This window comes from Fringilla coelebs (genome assembly GCF_963513975.1).
Source record: "Fringilla coelebs genome assembly, chromosome: 9".
NCBI classification, from domain to species: domain Eukaryota; kingdom Metazoa; phylum Chordata; class Aves; order Passeriformes; family Fringillidae; genus Fringilla; species Fringilla coelebs.
Window position 1 is genome coordinate 8,534,371 of NC_140067.1, and position 23,543 is coordinate 8,557,913.

Sequence of the window (23,543 nt, forward strand, 5' to 3'; positions counted from 1 at the left end):
GATTAAAAGCTTGATTCAATCGTAGTTGTTAAAAAATATTTTTTAAAGTATTTGAGTGGCATGTTTGTCTTTCCTCCACTGATCTTACACCGCTGCCTCTCTTCTGTAGCTGCATTTGACACAAAGGGAACATATGTTTCACTGGTAATCAGCTGTGGAGAGGTAAGGAATTAGCTGGAGAAAATAGGCTGCATCCAAATTATGCAAGGAAGAGTAGAAAAAACGCAGAAGAACTTTGATTATCCCAGAAGGGACGGGGGCAGTGAGGGTGGGACGCAGCGCTGCTGCTGAGGAGGTTTTCAGCACCACCTTCTCGGAGTCCTTCGGACTCTTCGTCCAACAGCAGGGTTTCCATGCTGTGCCTCGCAAGCTTTATCCAAGCTCTTGGCTGTTGTCACTTTACTCTTCCTTTCCCTTCTTAGTCTGTCCTGCCTGAAGGTGTTTAAGGCCAGACAGTGAGGTGTTTAAGGAAAGACGGGACGCGGCACCCCTGGCACAGCGGTGCTCGCTCACAGACCGGACTCGGCGATCTTCGGTTCTCCAGCCGAAGTGATGCTGTGATATCGGCCATGGGGGAAGCAGAGGGCGGCAAGCAGCCAGCCCAGCCTGGGGAGCAGGGCCCGCTCCCCGCTGTGCCCCATTGCTCTGCCCCGTCGCTGGTCCCTGCTCCGTCCCCTCAGAGGAGCCGCGGCCCCGCCTGGCGCGCTCCCGTGAGGGGGCGCGGAGGGGGCGGTGCCGCGCGCAGGCGCGCTCCCGCCGCTCCTCGGGCACGGGGCGGGGGCGGGCGGTGCCGCCCCGTCGAGGAGGGACCCGCGGCCGCCATGGAGGTGAGGGCGGGGGGGGCTGCGGTCACGGCGCTTCCCGGCTCGGCCAGTGAGGGGAGGCCAGGGAGGGCAGTCCCCAGGGGATCGGGCCGTGCCCGCGGGAGCTCCTGAGGCTCGTCCGCCGTGTGGCGGGCTGAGCGCTCGGACAGCGGGAGCGGCGGCAGCCCCCGGCTGGAAGGTGCCTCAGCCCTCCGGCCGGCAGCTCTGGGTCCGGGGGCCCTCCCCAAGGAATGCGGGAGTTTCCTCGTGTCTGGAGATGGAAATCTGTTCCCCGAAGGTTTGAAGTGCTGTGTTTCATATCTAGTGCGTTTTGCAATAAAGAGTGGTAAGCGTGTACTCTCCTACTGCAGCTGCTTTCTGTTGACGTTGCTGGAGTGGGAAAACAGGCAAAAGCCAACGGACCAACTTCTAGTTGTGATCACGAGAAATCTTTTCGTTCCTGTGTTTTTCCTCTGGCATAAGATGAGAGCTGTGAGCCCCGAGGAGCTCTGAAAATCTGCCTAGTGTATACTTTGTGACATTAGCTCGAGCAGGGTGACCTTCTGAGGCAAGAGGAGCAGCGGGACAGCCCTGGGTGGCAGCTCGGCTGCTGGCATCAGCAGGACTTGTGATAGCCAAAAAAATCAGCCCATTCCCTGACACCACTGGCACTTGTCTTTGAAGTGTCAGATTTGTTGGGAAATAAGCTGCTGCCTTTTTTTTTTCTTTCTTTTTTTTTTTTTTTTTTTTTGTGCTATTTACAAGCTGACCTCTTCTAAAATCCTCTATCATCCCATGTTATGACTCACAATTGGGCTTGGGAAGATTGGTGTATATTCTGATAACTTCAAAGAACTATTGTTTGCCTTTTTTTTTTTTTTTTTTTTTTTTTCTGAAGCAGAGCTCCTCTTCATGCCTCCCAGGTGCTGGATGGAAGCAAGGCAAAACACTCCTGCAGAGCTGAACCTCTTTCACTTCATTTCTAAAGGTGTTTTGTATTGGCAGCCTTCCAGGTAAAGTGGGGTGCCATGTTCATTTGAAACTTTCTTGGTTTTTTAAAGGTCTTTTTCAACCAAAATGCTTCTATGACATTATTTCATGGTACTAGTAGTCTGTAATGCTTTCAAAAAAAGTATTTACTGCTGTGAGGAATGTCCTGTCTCCTTTAAGTACCTTCCTGGTAACAAATGTTGGAACACTGGTACAAATCTTATGTGACATCAAATGTGACAATGCAGTGGAGTTTATTGACTTAATTTTAGAGTTGAAAGCACAGAAAAGGGCAAATAAAAAAAAAAATCAGTCTTGCTTCAAGGTTTAGAAAAACATTAAGTTAGATTAGTTTCTCCAAACAAGGCTGCTTGCTGATGTAGGTGTATGTTGTGTGGCTTTTTTTTTCTAGTGACAAATGTGATTATCTGATTGATCATTTGTGGGTGTGGAGCAAGAGCAGGAAATGTTTATCTTGTATCTGTATGAAAAGGAAAGTTGTCTTCTAAGAAGTTTTTCTCTTTGGTTTACACTAGCAAGGGAGCTGAGGGGGATTAGAAGAGCTACTTGGTGATGCAGAGACAGTCTTCTGAGAGTTGTTCATGCCATCAGATGTAGAAGAGAGTAAACAGCTTGCTGTTTAGTAAGAGGCCCTCAGAACCTACTTACATTGGATATCTCCTTAATTTAAAAGTGCTCTCAGGGTTGGAGGGCCTTTAAGTAATTGAGTCAACACACTATTGCTAGGAGTTTTCTAATTTTGAATATGTGTGATAACTTTGCTGCTAAGTTCTTACTTACTTGCCCTGTGGTGGCAAGTCTTAAACATGAGCTATCTGCCAGTGGTCAGTAGCAGCAAATACTCTGTTTGCCTGTTCTGCTGGCTGTGGAAGGACAGAGGATGTTCTTTAGTGCAATAACCAGCGTGTGTGCCATGTTGTTCCCAACAGAGCTCGCCATTCACAGTTATTTGTTAGCCCTGTGAAATACACCCTATTATATCCTCCCATCCGTGTGGCTGCCTTGGAGGCACATTGTCCTTGAACAAGAAATTAAAAAAATTACAGTGTTTTTAAGCCACCCTCAGTCTAAGTTGTTCTCCTGACTTGTTACATCTTAGCTGGATCAGGACACTTCTCTTGTTTGCCTTTGTCTTTCCAGTGTGGATGATAACAGTTCTTTTGCTGCCATTCTGAATGATAACTGCTGCTTTTAAAGAAATGCATGTGTGCCTGAGGAAACACAGGCTGATTTCAGGAAGTCTCATGTCTGCAGCATGTGTGTCAAAATATGCTGTTCCCCCAACACGAGAGGGAAAGGAGAGCTGTGGGCTCTCCTCTCCATTAAGGTTCTCCCTGCTTCCCCAGCAGTAATCCTGGTGAAGTAAGAAATTGGGATGGGAGGAATCTATCTGAAATAACTTGATGTGCTATCCTGAAAAGTGAGATCCACCCATTGCTGGAGGGTTTGACTGGGAACCTCAGAAAACCCCTCTGTTTGCAAGGGAAGTGTTAGCTGAAAATACCAAAGAGTTGCTCTGCAAATTGCTCAAGCAGGAGATGATGTGACACTGATCTTCTGGAAGTGTGACAGAGGGAATGTCAGGGGGAAGCAGGGACGTAAAGAGAAAGGTTGCTGTAACCTTTTCCCCAGTATGAAGGGTTTCAGGCAGGTGGTGTCAGCTGTGACACTGTGGGTTGTTACAGTAATGCTGTGATAAGGCTGGATCAATAATTTTTGTCAGACTTGCTCTTTCATGAAATTGGATTGCTTGGGTTTCCTGTGAACTTTTGGGTGTTCATTTGAAAACGTTAATACTCTTGTATATTATTGAGAAGATGATGGAATGTTTTTAAGCTCCTCTCCCTTCATGGATAACTCAGATTAAATGAAACTAGAAGTTGTACTGTAGGTGGATTGAGAAGGAAACTCTGGCAGCTAAGAATGAATTGTGGAAAACTAGTGCAAAAATCAAGTAGGAGTATTCACTTCTTACAATTTGAAATTAATGTACTTAATACAGAACAAGTATAAAATAATTTGATTTGACACAGGACTATCATACATCACTGCACATTTTTCCTCTTCAAATTGTATCTCTTGGTGTGTAACATTACAAACACAATTAATCACTATGTAGCTGTTTTATAAAGGCAGCTTGGGTTGTTCTGAGCTTCCTGCAACTTGATGGTTTTTGCAGAATCAGCACCTGCTGAGTGTGTCCAGTTTCATTATGAGCCACATCTACAGGAATCGGTGTTGATGGAGGAGGAAGGGTCCAGGAACAATGTGAGACACTGAGCTGAGAGGAAAACTGGACTGAAGTCTGTTTTCATTTTGTTCCAGTGAAATTGTAGGGGTGTGCTTTTGCTGTGTGTTCACATGAAGCCCAGTAAAACAGGTCCTTGCAATGTCTTTAGGCTCTGGGCACTACCTAAATGTGTGGAAAAACAAAAAAACATTTTCATGATTTCTGAGTGGTAATGTGATGATGTTTCTTTTCAGCTCCAGAATAACTTGGCTGAAGCAGGACCCAGTTTTGGAGCAGGTGGTGGTACCTGGACTCTGTTTTCTTCCACTGAGTTCAAACAACGCACAAACAAGGTATTTTCTTCTAAATAGAAAAAGGCACCTCTTCTGTGTTCCCACGTGCTTCCTGTTGCACACATGTGCTTCTTTTCCAAATATCCTCTTCCTTCCTTTGGGAAGCAGATTAGAATGAGAAGGGAATTAGGTCTGGGTAGTGGATTTTGGCATGTTCATATATGGAGTGTTATGAAGCAAGGTGAAAGATGACTTAAAGTCTGAATGAAGTGAAACTTGTGGTAATTGTTCCCTTTCTTCTTCTCTTGGCTTTGTTTGCAAGTTTTCTTTACAGCAAAAGAGAAAGGCTGTAACAGCCTTCCCACAAAGGCTCTGAATAGTGTGTGTGTTAAATATTGCCTCAACGCTGAGTTATGATGATGGTAATAACATTCAAGCACTTCAACAAAACTGCAGCTAAGACAGAAACTTGCTCTCATTTTACTTACACTGTGGATTTTCCTGGTAACATTACCCTCTGAGTAATAATCCTAACCTGACTGTGATCAGAATTTGAAGACACTCACCTTGGACCTGATGTGTTCACGGGTCATTTCCCTCCAGAGCAGTCTGTCCAGTCCCTGAGCTCTGTCTGGCAGGGTGAGCTGACACAGCACTCCTGCAGTATGCAGAACACCTCAGCATTGCTTGGATGAAGGCATGCTGTCCTTCAGTGTCTCCAGAAACTCTCTTGTTTGCACAGTTGCAGGAAAAAAAAAGCATTGCTTGAAAGCTTGAAAAATCTCTAAAGTGTTTGGCTGGACAAAAGGCATTTTCTTCTAGTACCTGCTGTTACTTAAGTACTGGCTCATTATAACAAATGAGTAATGGGAGTGAAGCTGTGATACCTTTAAAGGATGAGCTGTGTTGACAGAAGTGAGCTTCACAGTGATGTGAAATAGCAGACCAGAAATAAGAATCTAATACAACTAACATTTCATGCTTTAGTATGATGGCAAATTTAGTTAAGACTATAGGTTAAAAATGTCAACTTTTCAGCAATTTGGTTTCTGTATACGTAACTAGTGAACTTCCTGTTTTCAGGGAAGCAATTCTCTGTAATTTAGGAATAGAGTCAGACTAAAGGGAATTGAAATAATGTAGTGACTTAATAAACAGCTGACTGTAAATATCAGAGCCTGCTGGTAGAGTGCAAGAGCTGGTTGTGGAGCTGTCAGCTGTCCTGAGAGACGGGATTCACATTCTTGAGTTTTTGCTGATTTTTAGTCAAAGCTAGATTTTTAGTTTCAAGCTCTGAAGCTGTGATATTTCAAATGGAATAGAATCTGTCTAGCTATGGCTTGTAGAAGGTCAGGTCATTAAAGTTACTTGTTTGACACCTTGTGGAAATCAAGAATCACCTTGAAGCAGAGCAGCCCTATCTCTGAGCAGCTTCACATGTGTCATTTTAGTCCCAGTTCTGAAAAACTCCTGATGCAGGTTGAATTGAAAAAGGAGAGCTGGAATTTGCTGCCAAAGGCTCACCTTCTTTTTATGTTAAAATTTGAAACTGTATGTGTGTCAGTTTGAGTTAAAAGGAAGGTGTTCAGAAGCTGGTAAAATGTGCTTTATATTACTGTATTTAAGGAGTCACATAGAGCATCCATCATGATGATTTCTGAACACATTCTGCCTAAGACTTGAAAATGAGGATTTACTATTGTTTTGAGGCTTTTAGTGATGTATGTTGAAGTGTTTCACTAAGTTGTTAAGGAGAAAGGACTTTCAAAATAACATTTATCCTGAATTTTCAGACATGTGGGTTCTAAGTGACACTCACAGTAGCTATTACTGACAGAGAAGAGCAAGAAAAATATAATGGAGCAAAGAAAAAGTACTTCATGTATTGCTAGATTAATGTGGAATGTTTTCTGCCTTGGAGCTTCTCCCATGTTTTGAGTACTTTAGAAAGAGTGAAAGGCAGAAAAACTGCTCACGCAATCTCTGTTAAAAGAGAATTGACAGAAGTTTTTGGGACTTGCTCTTTCATTACCAGTGTTCTCATAATTACACTCTTTCTATTGATTTAGCTTTTTCTGTAGTACAAGATGACTAAAAGTGAATTTAGTCAGAATTCCTCATGGTTGTAAAATGTCTTAGGTGTACTTTGCTACTGCCTTGAACACTTTCAGCTGAGATTTTAAACTGTTGAGGCAAACTTAGCTGGATGTGACTGGTGTGAAGTACTCCTGCCTAGAACCTCAGTGTGAAATCATGTAACTTTTTGGAGATAGGTTAGCTGTACAAATATGGCCATGTTTTTATTTAGGCCTTCAATAACAATGTGCAGGCGGTTTTTTCTGCCATACTATCTTGCATCAGTGAATTGTTACCTCTGACTAAGCTGTTGTAGGATCTGCAGCTAGTAATGTAGGAAAAAAAATCTGAATGCCATAAACACTTCTTGCTTTGGAGCATAAATTACCCACTTATCTGTGGTTTAGAAAGGTACATTATGGTTCTGTGAGAGATGGTTTTCTTTACGGCCTTTTGGCAGCATCAACTGACCTAGATTGCTCTTGTGATACTTTAACTCCTGCGGTTGCTTTGTTTCACTGAGTGATTTGAAACTTCCCCACACCTTCCTGCTGTTTTGGAGGCTCATTTCCTTGAGCTGATTTGAAAAAAATGTCTTTGTAAAACAGCAGAATAGCTCAGAGGAGTGCCCTTGTGAGAGCTGCAAGTGCTGTCTGATATCAGGGCACGTGTTCTGTTGTGGGTTATTTCTGTGCTTTGCCTTACTGTGCTGTGAGATAAGGATTCAGAATAGATGCATTATTGTTCCCTCCTGTTTTTACATTTATTTATCAACCCCCCCAAACTATTAATTGGCACCTGAATTGCCTTTTTAGGTTTCCTCTGATATTTGAAAAAGAGGTGGCATCCTGTGATGAAGAAAAGCAGAGAAACTTTTGGATAGATAAAAACATAAGCACACAAGAGCATGTGCATTTTATCCTGAAGTAATGATTGTTAAAGTCACCTCTATGTTCTGCCACACAGAGATGGTCAGCAGCCAGCCTGTCCCCATAGCAGACAGTGGGAAAAGGAAAAAGAAGAAAAGAACCAGAGCCACAGATCAGGTCCCTGGGAAGTTTGAAGGTTGGTGACAATTCAAGAACTTTTAATTGCTACAGTCTGCTTTGCTTTAGCTGTTTTTCTGTTTTCTTAGCTAAACATTGAATTTTTTTGGTAGGAACAGTGCTGATCTCAAAAGGTTTTGATTGAATAGATGTGTGCACAAATGCTGTGAAATTTTGTAAGTAAAATATAGTTCAGTGAGAAAACTGAGCAGTATAAAACTTCTTAGTGGGCAAGTACCAGTGGAAGGTACATTTCAAATAAAAATGGTAGTACCATTCTAGGTTTAAATGTTCAAGTTTGTTATACTTAAAACCATCTCTGCAAATAGATTATGTATGGTAGGCATTTTCTGATGAAAGAATTCATTGTCTTCCACCTGAAAAAAGGTTTCTGAGTTTTACATGAAGGCAAGTATAGTGGCTGAGATCCTAGAGATTGCACATTTGTTCACACTAGAAATGTTTTATATCTCAGCAATTTTGATGCTGTAATAAAGTTTACTTCTTAATTTTTCTGGAACTTGAAAGAGGGAGGTGAAAAAGGAAGTGTAGTTAAGACTGGCATGTCTGCTTTAATACTACATAAATTTGAGGGAAACTTATCAGATAAAGAGCTTGTCTTGATGTTATTCATTAAAATAACCTTCACTTTTAAAATTCACTTTGATGGGTGTGTCTTTTCTTCTGATTTCTTTGGCAGACTTGTACAAGCTGACTGCTGAGCTGCTTGGTGAGGGAGCATATGCTAAAGTTCAGGGTGCTGTCAGTCTCCAAACTGGGAAAGAATATGCAGTCAAAGTAAGTAGAGAGTGAAAGCAGCATCACTTCTGTCTGTGATGTGTCTTCTCCCTCTCAGGGAAGACCTGCAATAGAGTGGGTAATAGCAAATCCTTCTAGGAAATTTTGGATGCTTGAAATGAGCTTGTTTTATAACTGTTGAGAAAAACCTGTCATCCTAAGTGTTGTGCCTCCAGAGTGAACTGGTTTATCAGCTGCAGGTAGAAATCACAAACAGTAAATCACTATGATTGGATCTCAGGGCAGGCTTTCCTCTCATGCCCAGCTTTAGATGTAGTCTACCTTTCTTAGGAAAGAAGAGGCTGAGTCATTATACAGCATGGCCTCCCAAATAGTGCAAGCTTTTGGGTGCTGTTCAGAGAGCATCAGGTGCTGCCAATGGTTCATGTAAAGCTGTCTTTATTTTTTGAGAGAGGCTAATTCTTTCTGTAATATCACTGAAAAGCTGGGCTCATTTACAAATTTGTTGTTGTCCTGAGTCCCCCATTTGATTACAAACACAAATAACAGAAATATGGAAGCTTTATGTTTGATTCTATTCAAAAATAGGCACAAAATTTTAAGCCCCTTTGGAAACGTAGTTCTATAGATGCTGGATTTTTTTCTGTACTTTGTAAAATTTTTGAGGTTTAAAGGTTGAAATAAACAAAGCTCTGCTTTAGGAATTTGATGTGATCAGATGCAGAGACCTGTGTAGTACCAGTGAATCGTTGCCTGTTCTGCACCAGAGAGCTCAGGCTGCAGAAATAAGAAACCAGTCCTGGATACAGGTGGTGGTGATGTCTTGGTAATGTCATGAGCTTCCAGTTTATGCAGCAATAATTCAGGCTCAGCCTCTTGTCCTCTTTCAACTGAGGATGGTGTGAAGGAAGGTGACTTCTGATGGCTCTGAGATTGAATGTATGTTTTCTTTGGGTTCTATTATTGGGTCTCCATAAGGTTTGCACTATGAACTTTAATTTTGTGTTGAATTTGGGTCTTGTTGCTTAAATGCCTCTAATGCCAAATCTGTTCTTTTTAACTGTTCAGTGTCTGATGTGACTCAAATCTATTCCTGGTAGAACTCAAGAGGATATCCTGTTCTGCACACTGCAAAGTTAAAATTATGCAAGAAAAAGCTTCTGGTAACTGGTCACTGGCTGTGTAATGTGTGGATTTAGTTCCTTTTTTCTCTTCCTGCCTTAATTTCTCTTGTCCTCTGAATGCCTTCCAGAGCTCTGCTGACTCTGCTCTGTAAACAAATGCCAGATGAAAAATTGAAAAAACAAACAAAGGTGGAGTGTTGTTCTCCAGTGGGCATGCCCTAGATTCAAACCTTGCAACAGTTACCTAATTCCAGAGCTATATGCATAGTTCCTACAGTAATTTTTCAAATATGGGTTCTTAAAACTCTTTTTCACAGATCATTGAAAAAAATGCTGGGCATAGTCGGAGTCGGGTTTTTCGTGAGATAGAAACTCTGTACCAGTGCCAGGGTAACAAGTAAGTATGGTCTTGTGTTTGTTTATTTAAAGTGTCTTGATTATTTGTTTTCAAATTTTTATATGTGACAAGATTAGAAGCTTTGGAGCAGTCTCCTTAAAACCACTTTGAAATTTAGACTTGACTTACTCAGATTAAGAATTTCCCCTTCTTTACCTGTGAAATTTAGGGGAACTATTTACAGATTAATACTTACATAACTCAATTATCAGCCAGGTCAATGTAGCTTGATTGTGCTTCAATGATGCATGGCTTTTGTCCAGGTGAGAAATTAACATTTTGACACTCTCCCCTGTGATTTCACCATCAGCAAAAACTGACATGATACCAGCTGCTGTGGAGAGGAAACCTCACCATTCCTTTCCCTGATTTGTGGTTTGTCCTCCTCCTTGTGTCAGCCTTCCTGCTTTTGCACTGGGACTCTTAGATCAGCAAAAAGCTAGCATAGTTCTCATTTGGATGTGTGCTGACTTCATGTAGCCACATGATGAGGCAACTGTAAAGCTGCTACTCATGACTGAAGAGGAAGGAAAGCTGTGCAGGCACTGGGAACTTTGTGATGGGTTTGTGGCATTCTGAAGCTACTTTTAGCTACTCTGTTAATCTAGAATGTATATACAACAGATGGTATATATATATTACAATTGTGCAGCTTATATTGAATTTTTCAAACAAATGCCTAATATAACATACAGAAATAATTTCAAAACCAACTTGTTTACCCAACTCATGGGCTTATGTTGTGCTGTAGAGTAGCAGACCACGAGTTTCCTCTTTTGTGAGGTGAAGAATAAATAGTCATCCAGTGCACAACTGATGAAGAAATCAAGCTCACATGAGCACATGCAGAATTTTGGGGGTTGAGTGTACCATTAAATGTAAAAAATTATGACTTACACATTTGACATTCTCAAAGCAACCTGGGGTATTTGTGCTGCAAAGAATTTACATGAGCTAAACAGGAGTTGGTCTAAAAATGGCAACTACGGAGCTGGATTTAATATCTTGTTGACAGATGCCTGTCTCCTTTGAGCCCTCTGTGTTTTGCTTTGTGATTTCCAGAGAGAAAGAACGCCAGTTTAATTATTTTTTCTTTATTTCTGCCTTCAGCACAATTGCAGTGTTTTAAATTATTAAATACAACCTACTACCAGTTATCTTCCTGTCAATTGAGCAGTAGCAGAGCTCTCACAATCTTGTCTGAGTGTGGTGTTTGGCCTCTTTCCCATGCTTAAATTTCAGTGGGAGTTGGAAATGTGGTTTTAATGCCACAGGCAACCAAAGCAACTTGATTAACTAGAACTTGTATTTTTGGTTACTTCTGGCACTTCCTAGTTATCCACTCTGGGCTGAAACTCTTCATTGCTGTGTGTACGCTCCATGCTTGTTTCTTTTATCCCCTTTTTTGTTTCATATTTTAAAGGAACATTTTGGAGTTAATAGAATTTTTTGAAGATGACACAAGATACTACCTGGTCTTTGAGAAGCTGCGAGGAGGTACTGTGCAGAAACTGTGCCTTTGCTCATTGAATCATTACTCTGTTGTAAAATAGTAATTGAAGAACTTAACTTTAAAAGCTTGAGAATTTAGTGCAGCATCTGTGTACTCTGGCAGAATTTTCCTTTGATGTAGGATTGACTTCATTGCCAGGAACCCTGGTTTGAAAATCATCTTGCCTGTGCCTGGGGTTGCTGTTATAGAGAACCAGTTGTGCTTGTGGGTGTTTCAGAGCCCATCAAATGAGCCTGAGTGGTCGCTGAGCTCCAGCACTTCCCACTCACCTGGGGAATGAGAAAGCTGCAGCAAGCACTTCATGGGCTTTCTCACATTTGTCTGCATGGAGTATAATTACAGTACATGCTAATTGCATGGCTGTGCAAAACCAGGAGTTAGTGTGGCCAACCCTTCAAAGGAGAACTGAGCTTCTGGAGTATCCTGCTGCCCAGAGAACATCATCTATTGTCTCTTGTCAAGAAGGTTTCCAGGAGCAAACTGTATGTGTGAGAAATAAAAATTCTTTCTGCATAGATGCAGAACTATTTTTGAAAGAGAGGGATGTGTATATTTCTTGAGTAAAAGCTTTTGTTTAACTTTTCACAAAATTCTGCATCTTTTTATTGTATTTTCCCATAACACTTTTTCTTAATGCACAGATGTCTCTGACAAATTAGCTGTAATGGGGCTTTTTGAGATTTTTCTGAATTTGTCTTTTTTTTCATCTCCACATTCTTCCATTAGTTAATCCTCTTCTTTGTGAGTCTGTGGTTGTCAGTGTACCTGCGTGGCTGCTGAGAGGATAATAATGCTACTCCCCTTGTAGCTCCTGATTTTACAAGTTCAGCTAGGGCTGAGGCTAGTCTTCTCTTAAAATATCAGTATTTAAAGGGTTAGGTATGTGGTTTGAATACAAAGAATGAGAATTAGTGTCAGATCTGATGCACTACAGATTCTGATGTGAGTAGCAAGGCTGGCAAGAATGAGAACATTGATCTTCAATGCAAGTCTTACTTCAGTAACTCCAGTCTCAGAGGCTGCTCTTACAGTGTTGGAGCATAATTTGGGCTTTCCATTTTAACTTTGCCTTCCAGTAACTGTGGTAACTGAAGGAGCTCTGCTCCTGTTTTATCTGTTTTCAGTTCACTATGATACACAGAGTCCCTTTAGTATCCTTGTCTGACAGTGTTTTATAATTGAGTGAGTTAAAATTGAGCTGATTAGATTGAACTTGTATGATTTAAGAGTTTTTTCCTTTTTTTTTCTCCTCTGAAATGCATTTTGAGATGTGCTGTAGGATGCTTTCTCTCTGAGTACTGGAGAGGCAGGAACAACTAGCGCCCTGCTATTCTTTCTTCATGAGAACTCTCTACGTGGGCTGAATATAAAGTCAGTAAAGTGTGTTTTTATTGCTATTGATATAATTCTTATCTGAGAGTTTGAACACCAACTCTATTCAGAAGGTAATTTCAGATAAACCTGCTGAATAAAATGAGCACTTTAGGTGGCTCAGTGTTGTTTCCTGGAAAAGTGTGGGGTCTTTTCCACAGGGCTGGAGTCATTGAAGAACTTCCACTGCTTTCTAAAGATGCAAAGAACAACTACACCAGGAAATCCCTTTGAACTTTGTGCACTCAAGATATCTGTAGCAAACTAGGTGGTGTTGGTTTTGGCTAGGGAAAATGTCTGTGTTTGAAATCTGACAGCCTGGTCCAAAGTGGCCTTCCTTCACCCAGCTAACACAGCTTGGCTGTGCATATCTCTCTTCCTTTTGAATGTCCTCTTCCCTCTCTGAATGCTCACTGTGGAGGAGTGGCAGTAGCATTGATGGTATTAGAGTAGGAATTGCCCAGTAAAAGATTTCCTTCCACATTTAGAACTAAAGCATAAAAGTGAAGTCACCTGAGACAGAAAATGTTGAGTGTACTGGGGCTGATAACAAATGGCAGTCACTACTTGAATTTCTTTGCCTGATTGCTTTTACAGATACACCTCTCTGAGTATGAAAATAGAAGGCAATAGTAAGGCTGCTTAGGGAGCTGGGATCTCTGTGAACTACATGGGGTTTTTTTAAAGACATTTTTAATCTTTTGAGAGGAATGATTGAATTCACTTTATGAAAATGAGGAATCAAACCTCCCTTTAGTCTTTGTTAAAGGGATACCAGTGAGGCTCTGCCTGCAAGCTACCAGCCCTTCAGTATGTTTTAATTTAGAGGCCTTTTGTCAGATTTTATATCCCTGGGCAAATTTTGCCTTAAGTCAGTGCAGAAGCCTTGCCTTGATGCCTGTGGTGAATTTGATGTGTATTTAAAGGTCAAATCTGTTTTTACTTAGATGGTGTTGAGGCACATCCTTGGCTTTCAGTGCAGGGTTTCAGTGGTGATGTTATGGCAAATGAGGGGAATTTGAGTATGACCATCCATGACCTGGGGTAGGTTGGGTTTTGCTGAAGTGTTTATAGATCTCCTTAGCAGATGTTTGAGTTTTACTGGTACTACTGGCAAATCTACTGTCCCAGTGTGTGGAAAACAAGCCAGTCATGTCCTGGGGCAGTAAAAAGTGGTTGCCTCTCATGCTGTGCTTAAACTAGAAGCTGTACTGTTTGAAAATTATGTTCTAGCACACTTAAGTGATGAAGCTGCTCAGTTGTGCCTTTTCTTCTTGGTCATTCCCCTCTTTGCTCCACAGAAGTTCTCTGCTGTGAAAGGCTGCTATAAAATGTGAAAATGAGATTATGGATTCATAATGCTTGGAACTAGTTCAGCATTCATACTGAGGTTTTCCCTTTCACCTGTTACCTTGACAGGTTCAATCCTGGCCCATATTCAAAAGAGGAAGCACTTCAATGAACGAGAAGCAAGCAAAGTGGTGAGAGACATTGCCTCTGCTCTGGACTTTCTTCATACAAAAGGTGAGAGGGCTGCCTCCATCTTTACTAGTTAATACTGTACACTCACTGTATAAAGCACATTTATCTCTAAGTAGCCAGCTTTTGCTAGTGTTCCCATTTACAGCAATGCCAGATGACTTAAGTTGTTTTCCTCTATGATGGTATTTTCATGTTGTAGTATTTTCAGTAATTGGGAGTGTTAAGATGGTACAGGCTTTCCAAGAAGAAAACTTGACTCATCATCCAGAGAGACTTAACATAAGGGTTGAGTCTATTTGTTCCTATTACACAAGCCACCATATAAAGGTTACTCAAAAGGGATCTAATAAAATTTTCAGATGAGGAAATTAAAATTTCAGATGAGTTACTAAAAAGTAACTTAACAGAGTTACTTTTTAGTAATTACTCAGAATTTCTGCTGGTCACTAGACCTGTTGGTTTGCAGTAGCTTTTGGCTCCCCACATCTAGACTCTCACTGTGAAATTGAGAGGCCTAAGTGAACCATGGTCTTTATTTGAAGGTGTCCTCAATTCCTTTGGAATTTGCTTAGATTTAAAGCAGTTATGTTCATAGAGATTTTTTATCACATTAGTGTTTTTCTGCTGCTTTTTTGACTTGGGAATACTTTGGTTTAAATTCAAAAATTTCTGTGCATCATGGTCATTCCAGTATATTTTTGTGCTGAATATGATGGATACTTTTGAAGTTTTTCCTAGGTTGTGATTGTCTGGGCTTGCAGCTTCATATACAGTGACTAGCTCTGAATACAATGGCATGTAATTGGAGACTGTTTATGGGTTATTTATTTTGATACATTTTTTCTTTCCTTTTTGCCATTCTGATTAGCCCGATAGATCTCAGCAGATTTAGTTTGCTGCCTAAATTGCTTATACTGCCCTGGATCTATAAATGTTTAGTTGTCTATACTTTCAAGTCACAGGACTGTTTATATGCTGAGTTAGAATCACAGCACTGGTACCTCAACAAGTTGAAGCCATTAAAAATAAAAATGTAGCAATGCTTGTAGTAAAAGGGGGAAGCCTGATGAATGCGGATCTTGTCACATGTTGTGACTGTTGCAAAAAGTTTATTTGAATGTGAAACCAAACTTAGTTTGGATCAAGAGGTTTTTGTAATCTTCACAGCCTGTCTATGTAATTAACATTAAACCTTCAGAGAGGGTGCTTCTTGAATACCTGTGTTTAGTAGATTTTGACTTTGAGATATGGGACATGTAAGAAACAGGGTGAATGTATGGAAAAAATTTTTTTTAATGTGCAAGTCGGTGGTGGGTTTCTTAACAGCTGCAAGTCCAGATACCCCACTCAACAGGTTTAACATCAACTGAGCTAATACCTTTCTGTAGTTCTCTCTCAGCTTTTAGTTTTAATTCCCCTTTTCCCAAACAAGAGGAGGGTGATTGATTAAAATAGCTGTAGAGCAGCAATCTGCTTTCTTGTTGTTTGCTGTGAACTGGGACAGCAGGGATATAGCTTGCAGAATCAGCTCCATCCCCTTTTCATTTTATTGTTCTCTTTATGGTTCTTCCGTGTGACATTAAAATAATTAGTAAGTAGGGTACAGAACACTAAAGTAAACAGGAAATTAAAGCAGTTTTATTGCACAGCTTAATGGCGAAGTCCTATAGCTAAATGCTTTTAAAAAAATTTGAATGAGGACAACTAATTCTTTTGACAGGAGTAGTTTAAAACTCAGCTGGATGATAATCCTGCCTTACACCCACTTGGGATGTGTGTGCTTTATTGCTAATAATCTACTGGAGAGGTGTTTAAAAGCAGTTGTTTTCTCAGTGCTCTGTGCAACAGCAAAATCAAATGTTACATAATCAGACATTTGAATTCGCACAATAATACAAAAAGACACTGTTGGCTTTCCCATTGTGAGCCAAGCCAACTGCTGGGGGTTTGGTCAGCCTTGTTGTAAATGTCAGCACAGGCCACTTCAGTGGGCTCATTGTGCCATCTTTTGTGCCAAAGCCATGTGCACTGTGTCAGTGTGGACACTGATTCCTTTAGTTTGGGGCTCTGCTGTTGTATTTTAAGCCATATCTTGTGGAGTATGCTGAAGAAATGACATGAAAAGCTCCCTTGCCTAGAGTTTGGTGGAATTTTCCTTCCTGTACTCTGAAGTAATTAATATAAGGTGTTCTTGGAGTGTAAGTTTTTAAATCAAGACCAGACTGCAGTTAAATTACAGCCAAGTTGCTCTTTTGATTTGATTTTTTTTTGCCTCTCATTTTCTACCTTCCATTTGAGTTTGATCATATTAAATGAAGAACTTCCAGAAATTGTGTTTTTAGGCATTTGAAGAACTTCTTTGACAGAGAACCACCTTGCATGTGGATTGCACAGATAACTTTGTGCTTCCCTGTTAGGTTTACCTATTCTGATAAGAGTCAAATGAAGAAGGCTTTTGGCTGTTTTCCTTTAGCTCTTCTTCAGCATCTCTAACTGAAACTTTAATTTTTCTTTTGCTTCAGCAATGAGTATGTACCTCAAAGGGATATTTTAATCTGGGAGCTGGGGGATTTTTTTTCAGAGGAGAGTGCCTCAAGTACTGTCTGTGCTGGTAGGAGTTCAGCAAGGCAATTGATCCACCTGGAAAGAACAACTTCACTGTAAAAAGTCACCAAAATAATTTCATTGAACTGTGTAAAGCATTAAACTTTCCTACAGGTCAGTCATCTCAATAAGCTGGTTTTAACAAACATAATTAATTTGGACTAACAAAAAGTTCTGATGTTAGGTTCTTACTTGCTTGACATACTCTCCTGTACAGTTAAGGATGATAAAAGGTATAGCAGGAGGAAACAGTGACATTTAACAGTTGCACTTTACAATTAAATTATTATATTTAAGAGAGGCAGGTGTGTGTAGCAGGCTCAGACCTAGAATATTTCCCAGGCCACCTTCTAAAAAAGAGAAGCTATGAGGAATAAAACAGCAGAGTATGCTTTCTAATGAATATTTGTACTCTGTTTAGGTATTGCTCACAGGGACCTGAAGCCTGAAAACATCCTGTGTGAATCTCCAGAAAAGGTGCTGCTCTGGTCTCTTAACTTTCCAAACTGAATTTTTTAAACTTGGTTCTCAAAAACAGTCCTTGTGTTTTTTCTCTTCTTGAAAACTTTAAAATCCATTAGTGAACTTCAACTAAATTTAACAGAACTGTAGCTTAAAAGAGACTAAATTCTTCTTTGAGCTGTGGAAATGTGAACATCTGGCTAAGAGATAAAAAGCCAGCTGTCTTATAGAGGGACAGCAGTGACACCCTAGTGCTTCATCTGTTCTGCACCAGTACCCAGATGAACAAGCAGCATTTAGAGGCCAGCTGGTCACATTATATGACCAGTTTTCAAAGTGCCCTGATGTGTACTGGCACTTGCCTAACCAAATAAAAGAATAATGTAGCAGGATCAGGTGCTCGTGGTGTGGGTTCAGCTGGGGCAGGACAGGTGAATGTGGGGAGTAGAAGGTGGCTGTGAGGGACTGGGGCTCACTAGGGATTTGTGTTCTGTCCTGGGGTTTTCTACTTCACATATATACATATTCATAGATTTTGCATTAATCCCAGTCTTCCTCTTATATTTTTTAGATATCACCAGTAAAAATATGTGACTTTGATCTTGGCAGTGGGGTGAAGCTCAACAGTGCATGTACTCCCATAACTACTCCTGAATTAACAACACCGGTGAGAGACCTGTTGTGGCTTTGTGCTTTCTTTGTTCTAGTACAAACCAGTTTTTCTTATCTCCAGAGGAGACCTTCCAAAGGGCTTACTGCCACTACACCCAGTGCTGGGCAGTTTATTTCAAGCAAGTGTATGTGTGGTAAATACTGTCTTGCTTTCCCAGTTACAGGACAAATACACAACAGCACAGGAGCTCAGTGTTAATTCTCCTGTTGGCCAGCACGCGACACATTGGTCCTGCTTATCTCTTACACAGTCAGATGGGGAAACTTTTTGTGCCCATTTTTGTGTGCTTATGGATAGACTTTGAACCTTAGTTTTGTGTTCATTTCCCCATGTTTTGGTTCTGTAGCCAAGCCTATGAGCTAAGGAGAATGCAAGCTCTCTAATCAGTGTGTAGCTTTATAATACACATTAGTTTGAAAAACTACAGTACTGTGCTTTTGCCATTTACTGTGAAAAAAAAAATCTGACAGTGTTGCAGAAGTCTTACAGAAATCTATTCCCCTGATACACTTGTCTGATAACTAATGGATAAGATTTAAAAACCTGAAAGATGTAAATTAATATTTTGACCTTGGATTAAAGGGTCACAGCCATGTGGAACAGCTTGTGGTGCTGCTAAATAACTATAGGAACTTCAGTATTCACTGATGCCTAATTTCTACTTTTAACCAAGCCACTTCATGTAAAGAGTGGAAAATTATAAACCTGAGTCTTGTTTTGATGTGACCCTCACTTTGAAACCTTGATGGAATTTGGTTTCTTAGTGTGGCTCTGCAGAATACATGGCACCCGAAGTGGTGGAAGTCTTCATGGAGGAGGCCACGTTCTATGACAAGAGGTGTGATCTGTGGAGCCTGGGGGTGATTCTGTACATCATGCTCAGTGGTTACCCCCCTTTTGTGGGCAACTGTGGCACAGACTGTGGCTGGGACAGAGGAGAAGTCTGCAGAGTTTGCCAGGTGAGTGTGCATGTCCTGGGTGTGTGGGAGTGCAGAGTTCTCCCCTGAGCTATGGGTGTAGAACTTGCTGCAGTGTCAGCAGTAGAGAGCTGTGCCTGATGCTGGCAGGTGGCTGGGAGGATGAGCTGTCACTGCAAAGTGAGGGTGGCAGTAGAGAAGCTGAATGATACCAGTTTCTAAAGTAAGGTTGGGCAACTGCCTCTCCTTCCTCCTGCTGTGGGATCTCAGAGCTTCTCCTCACCCTCTTCCCCACTCTGGAATCCTCCCTTGTTCTGTAATCCTTGATCTGGTTTATGGTAGTCACTGCAATTCCTCAGATAAAAGCTGAGCCCTGGGAGGGCTGCCATGCAGGGCCTGAATTTATTTTCCAAAAATGGAGTATTTTAGCTGCCCTCTTAGGGGTGGGGGGGAAGTGTTTTCAGCAGATGGTGTATTGTGTCCATCTTAGGCTGCATTGAGCCACTCTGTGGAGCTGCCTGTCACTCTCCATTGACTGCAAAAGGAGATTGGATGGTTTCAGTTGTTGCCCTCCACATTAGGTGGATAGAAATGAGTGGGAAGTCTCACCTGAGAAACCTTCTGGTTGCAGTGTGCTTCAATTTAATATTTTTTCCTTTACCAGAACAAGCTTTTTGAGAGCATTCAGGAAGGCAAATATGAATTTCCTGACAAGGACTGGTCACATATTTCGTCTGAGGCCAAAGATCTCATCTCAAAGCTTCTGGTTTGTGATGCCAAAGAACGACTTAGTGCTGCTCAAGTTTTGCAACATTCATGGGTTCAAGGAGTATGTATCCCCCTTTATAGAAAGAGTTATTCTTCTTCCAGAGTGACAAATAAGCTGTTCCCTGTCTCTGAACTTTTATTTGAGTCCTTGTGTGTTTCAGTGCTTGTATCATGATTAATTAAATGATACACAGTGGCTTTATTTTTTCTGCATGGTAAATATTTGGATGAGTATGTCAGCCTTTAAGTGTTTGTTTTGTTTTGTTTAATTATTGCTTTGTGCATTTTAAATGGCTTTCTTGTGAATAGCAAGTACTGCAGTACACAAATTATTGTGCTAATACAGTAATGCAGAATGCTGGTAAATAGGGTTATAAAAGAACAGCAGTGTCCTCTTATGTTTCAGTTCCCTGTTCAGGAAAGAAGGAATAGACCCTCTGGAGAGCTTCCAAAGCTGTAGTCTTATACCTGCAAGCTGTGACATCTTCTTGTGAGGAGAGACAGATTATGAAATATGCTTTGCCCACAGTGAATTAGTTTATTTGCAATATCTGTAAAGATTTGGGGGAGTCACTTGTTTTTTGTCACTCTTGGGGAAGCTTGGTTCCCAGCTGCTAATATATAACTACCTTCTCTTCAATGCTTCTTCTAGCAGGCTCCTGAAAGGGGATTGCCCACCCCTCAAGTTCTTCAAAGGTAGGGTTTATTTTCTAAACATCTGTAAACTTGGCCAAGAATCATTCCTGAAAGAATGGGTGGGAGAGAGGAGTTGACAAATTAGGAGGTAACATCCCTGGCTGAGAATGGAGCTTCATAAATGTGCCACACTAATTTTGTTAAGAACATCAGAAATATTAAAGTTCTGAATTTTCTTTATGATCTAATCTTGCTTGTTTGTGGGAAAAGCATTAGAGGGAATTCCTGCAGTGCAGTGTTCATCTTAGACAGGAAATAATGATGGTTTTGTCAGCTTGCTGCCCAGGAGAGGGAGAAAAAGGCATAAAGGCATGTGTTACCTAAAGAGACTGCTTTCTGATGGGTGAATGAATAATCACCATAAACACAGACTTGGATCTGACTTTCCTTGTAGTTGGTGGCACTCCCAATATCCGTTTACTGTGAGCAGGGCAAGCCTCATTGGAGGTGATTTGATGGGAGATTCTGTATGCCAGAGAGCCTGAGTCACACATCTGCTTCTGTGTCTCCTGCTGGTGATTTCAGGTGGTTCTCCCATCAGAAATCCATTTCCTGAAGCCACAGGTGCAGTTGTAGTGGGACTGCAGTTCTCTGGAGAAGGGCAGCAGAATGGTTCTATATGCCCATCCTTTGAGAAAAGGTAGAAATTTAGGATGACATCTCAGGTGGCTTCCTGGGTTCATAATCAGAAGTCCTTGGCAGAAGGAGGAGTAGAACTGTGGCTGTTTCCAAAATCCCAGAGTACTTTTCTCATGCATTGCTGGTCCTCTGAGTGAGGATAAATGCAAATATTAACTGGTCATTTTGCCTGCTGTCTCAATGATTTGATCAAAGAAATAAACACGCGTGGAAATAGATTCTGTGAGGGCAAGTGGGCGAAATGCCTGTATTGAAGCTGCTCCTCCTTTTCTTCCCCTGGCCAGGAACAGCAGCACAAAGGACCTGACCCTGTTTGCTGCCGAGGCCATCGCCCTGAACCGGCAGCTGTCCCAGCACGAGAGCGAGCTGAGCTCGGAGCAGGAGAGCGCCGCCCACGCTGTGTGCTCCATGAAGCTGTCCCCTCCCTCCAAATCCCGCCTGGCCCGGCGCAGGGCCATGGCACACGCCACCAAAACCAGCGACTTCCAGCCGGTTCCCCATAAAGCCTTCTGAAGTTCTGTGCCGCTGTGGCGGGGGCAGGATGAGTCTGTGTTCTTATTTGGATTTTCAGCGCTGATGAAAGCTGCTCTGCTTCCGACACTTTGATTAGGAGCCTGCTCTTGTGATGTGACTTGTAACTTAAAGGGGACAGATTTTTATGGGAATGTTTTTTACCTGTCAGATTTAGTGCATTAAGATAATTCAACTGGTTTTTTTTTTAAACTGCAGAAGATGAGTTTGATGCTGTATTATTATCTGAGGTGATAAATCACTAAGCTTTCCTCATTTTCTTCTTAGAAGAGCACAGTTTAAAATGCAAACTTGAATACATCAGGAAAAACCCACACTTTGCCAGGCAGAGCATCAAGCCTCTCCCTTCTGATGGCTGCTCTCCTTGGTGGCACATTTTGAAGGTGCTGCTATTATTGCCAGCAGTAGGGACTGGTCTCAACCAACAGTTCCCTCCTCTCTTTCTGTAGACTCAGGAATGAAGGTGATGACCGGGTGGATCTCTGTCTCCATTACATTCATTGGGCTTAAATGGAATGAGATGGGACTGTAGAGGTGCTCTTATTTCTAGAGATGGAGAGAGCTCTGCAGCTTTTTTTATGTTGTGATAATTTGTGTGTCAGCATGTGGAGTGAAAACTGGGGTTTTTATCTGACATATCTTTGCCCTTAACTCTAATGTACTCCATACCATCTCTTTTTTAATTTTCTGGAGTTTGATGTCCATTATGTCCCCTTGGAGCAGTTACATTCTTAAATCTGATAACTTCAGTGTAACGGACTGTTTATGGAACAGTTTATAGTTACTGTTAGGCTTTTTAATACTAATGTGGGGCTTTATTATATTAATGCTATCCTCAGCTGAACCTTCCTTTCTGTAAAATTGTATTTCTCCATGACCTTTTATGTGTCCTGTCTGGACTTCCTAATGTGAGCAGACAGACATCAGTGAATTTTGGTGTGTGAATAATTCAGAAATGCCACAAGCAGGGTACAGCTGTACAAAAATGGTGCTGCAGCCACAGAATTCTGCCTCCTGTAGTACTCTCAGGCTGGGTGTCTAGATTTTTGCTTTCAGTTTCAATACTGTGGTGCAACAGAGCCAAGAATAATGTGGAAGGGTTTTGGCTGAAAAGCTGAAGATTTTAAGTGACCAAAGGGAGGTCCGTGGAGAAGGACACAGATGTTGAGCACTTTGTGAAACATAAGCTGTGAAAATGGGGCACTGAGATGCCCATGATGCACCTTAACTTGTCAGCCCTTTTTGAAACCTTTTTCCAGGGCTTTGTGTGCAGGGGGGAAGGAGGAGGCCCTCAAGTGCCAGCACAAAACCCTCCCAAAGCAGACTGAGAAGGAATAAAGTAGCAGATGCAACAAGCACTTGGAAGTTGAAAGGTCAAAGCTGAATGTCTTTGCATGGCCTATTCAGAGTGGTTTTACATTATCAGTAATATCAGTGCATATAGCTATTTTTATAAAACATGTTGTATTTTGTGACTAATATTAAAGCTGTTATTTAAAAGTTTTTATACGTCGTGCCAGCCGATGAATGATGAAATGTATTTTGCTTTTTTAAATTAAAATGCCCTAAGTTATGTATTTAACACATTTGGCAGTTCTTTGTGGTTTTTTCCCCTCTTTATTTTTGGTGACATAGAAAAGAGAATTACTTCTTTGTGTGAGGCTGGATTTAAGACAGTTGAAGTCTCTGAGGACTAGGCATACCTCCCTCTTCTATTGATTAATTTTATTTATCAGTCTGTGGTCTCAGATTTCCTTTTGGGAGCTGAGAAAAGCACCCTAAGCAGGGAAGAGGTGTTAACTTAAGCCAATTGTTCTGCTCTCATGTGTAGTCTAGTTCTGAGTGCCTCTTGCAGAGTTGTCTTTTAGTTTCTTTGGAGGTCTGTGGCTCTTGGGTGGGGAAGGCTGTTTTCCTGGAGGCGTGGGATGCAGCACTCCCCAGTGCTCTGTGCAGCTCATGCCCTCAGTGAAATCTGAGCTGAGCAGGAATCCCAAACCAGGTGCCAGGCCCTTTATTGCTACTTGCCTTTCTTTTAAAGGAAATGCTTTTAGTTGAACTGTGCTTTAAAATGATCTGCTTCTCCCTCCCTTTTCCTCCTGGACAAGAGAGGTAGCAGAAAGCACAGGAGACCTTTTGGCAGGGGTACAG

At 41.4% G+C, this 23,543-nt stretch overlaps 1 protein-coding gene across 8 annotated transcripts; it reads left to right on the top strand.

Annotated features, from left to right (window-relative positions):
* Positions 1–754: 754 nt before the first annotated feature.
* MKNK1 (MAPK interacting serine/threonine kinase 1) lies at positions 755–22,971 on the top strand (the record flags this gene model as incomplete). 8 transcript variants are annotated; one of them, XM_084211730.1, is made up of 14 exons in its annotated part: positions 755–827; positions 1,705–1,816; positions 4,299–4,397; positions 7,380–7,478; positions 8,160–8,257; positions 9,660–9,739; positions 11,163–11,236; positions 14,043–14,147; positions 17,131–17,186; positions 17,743–17,838; positions 18,609–18,803; positions 19,426–19,590; positions 20,182–20,225; positions 21,149–22,971. In XM_084211730.1, 11 exons carry the CDS (start codon positions 7,382–7,384, stop codon positions 21,375–21,377), a joined length of 1,239 nt encoding a protein of 412 aa, XP_084067856.1. In that variant the 3' UTR covers positions 21,378–22,971. The 8 variants fall into 8 exon arrangements, with proteins under 8 accessions (XP_084067856.1, XP_084067860.1, XP_084067858.1 ...); XM_084211734.1 differs by having other exon boundaries at positions 20,185–20,225; XM_084211732.1 differs by having other exon boundaries at positions 805–827; positions 1,702–1,816.
* Between the last annotated feature and the right edge of the window lie 572 nt (positions 22,972–23,543).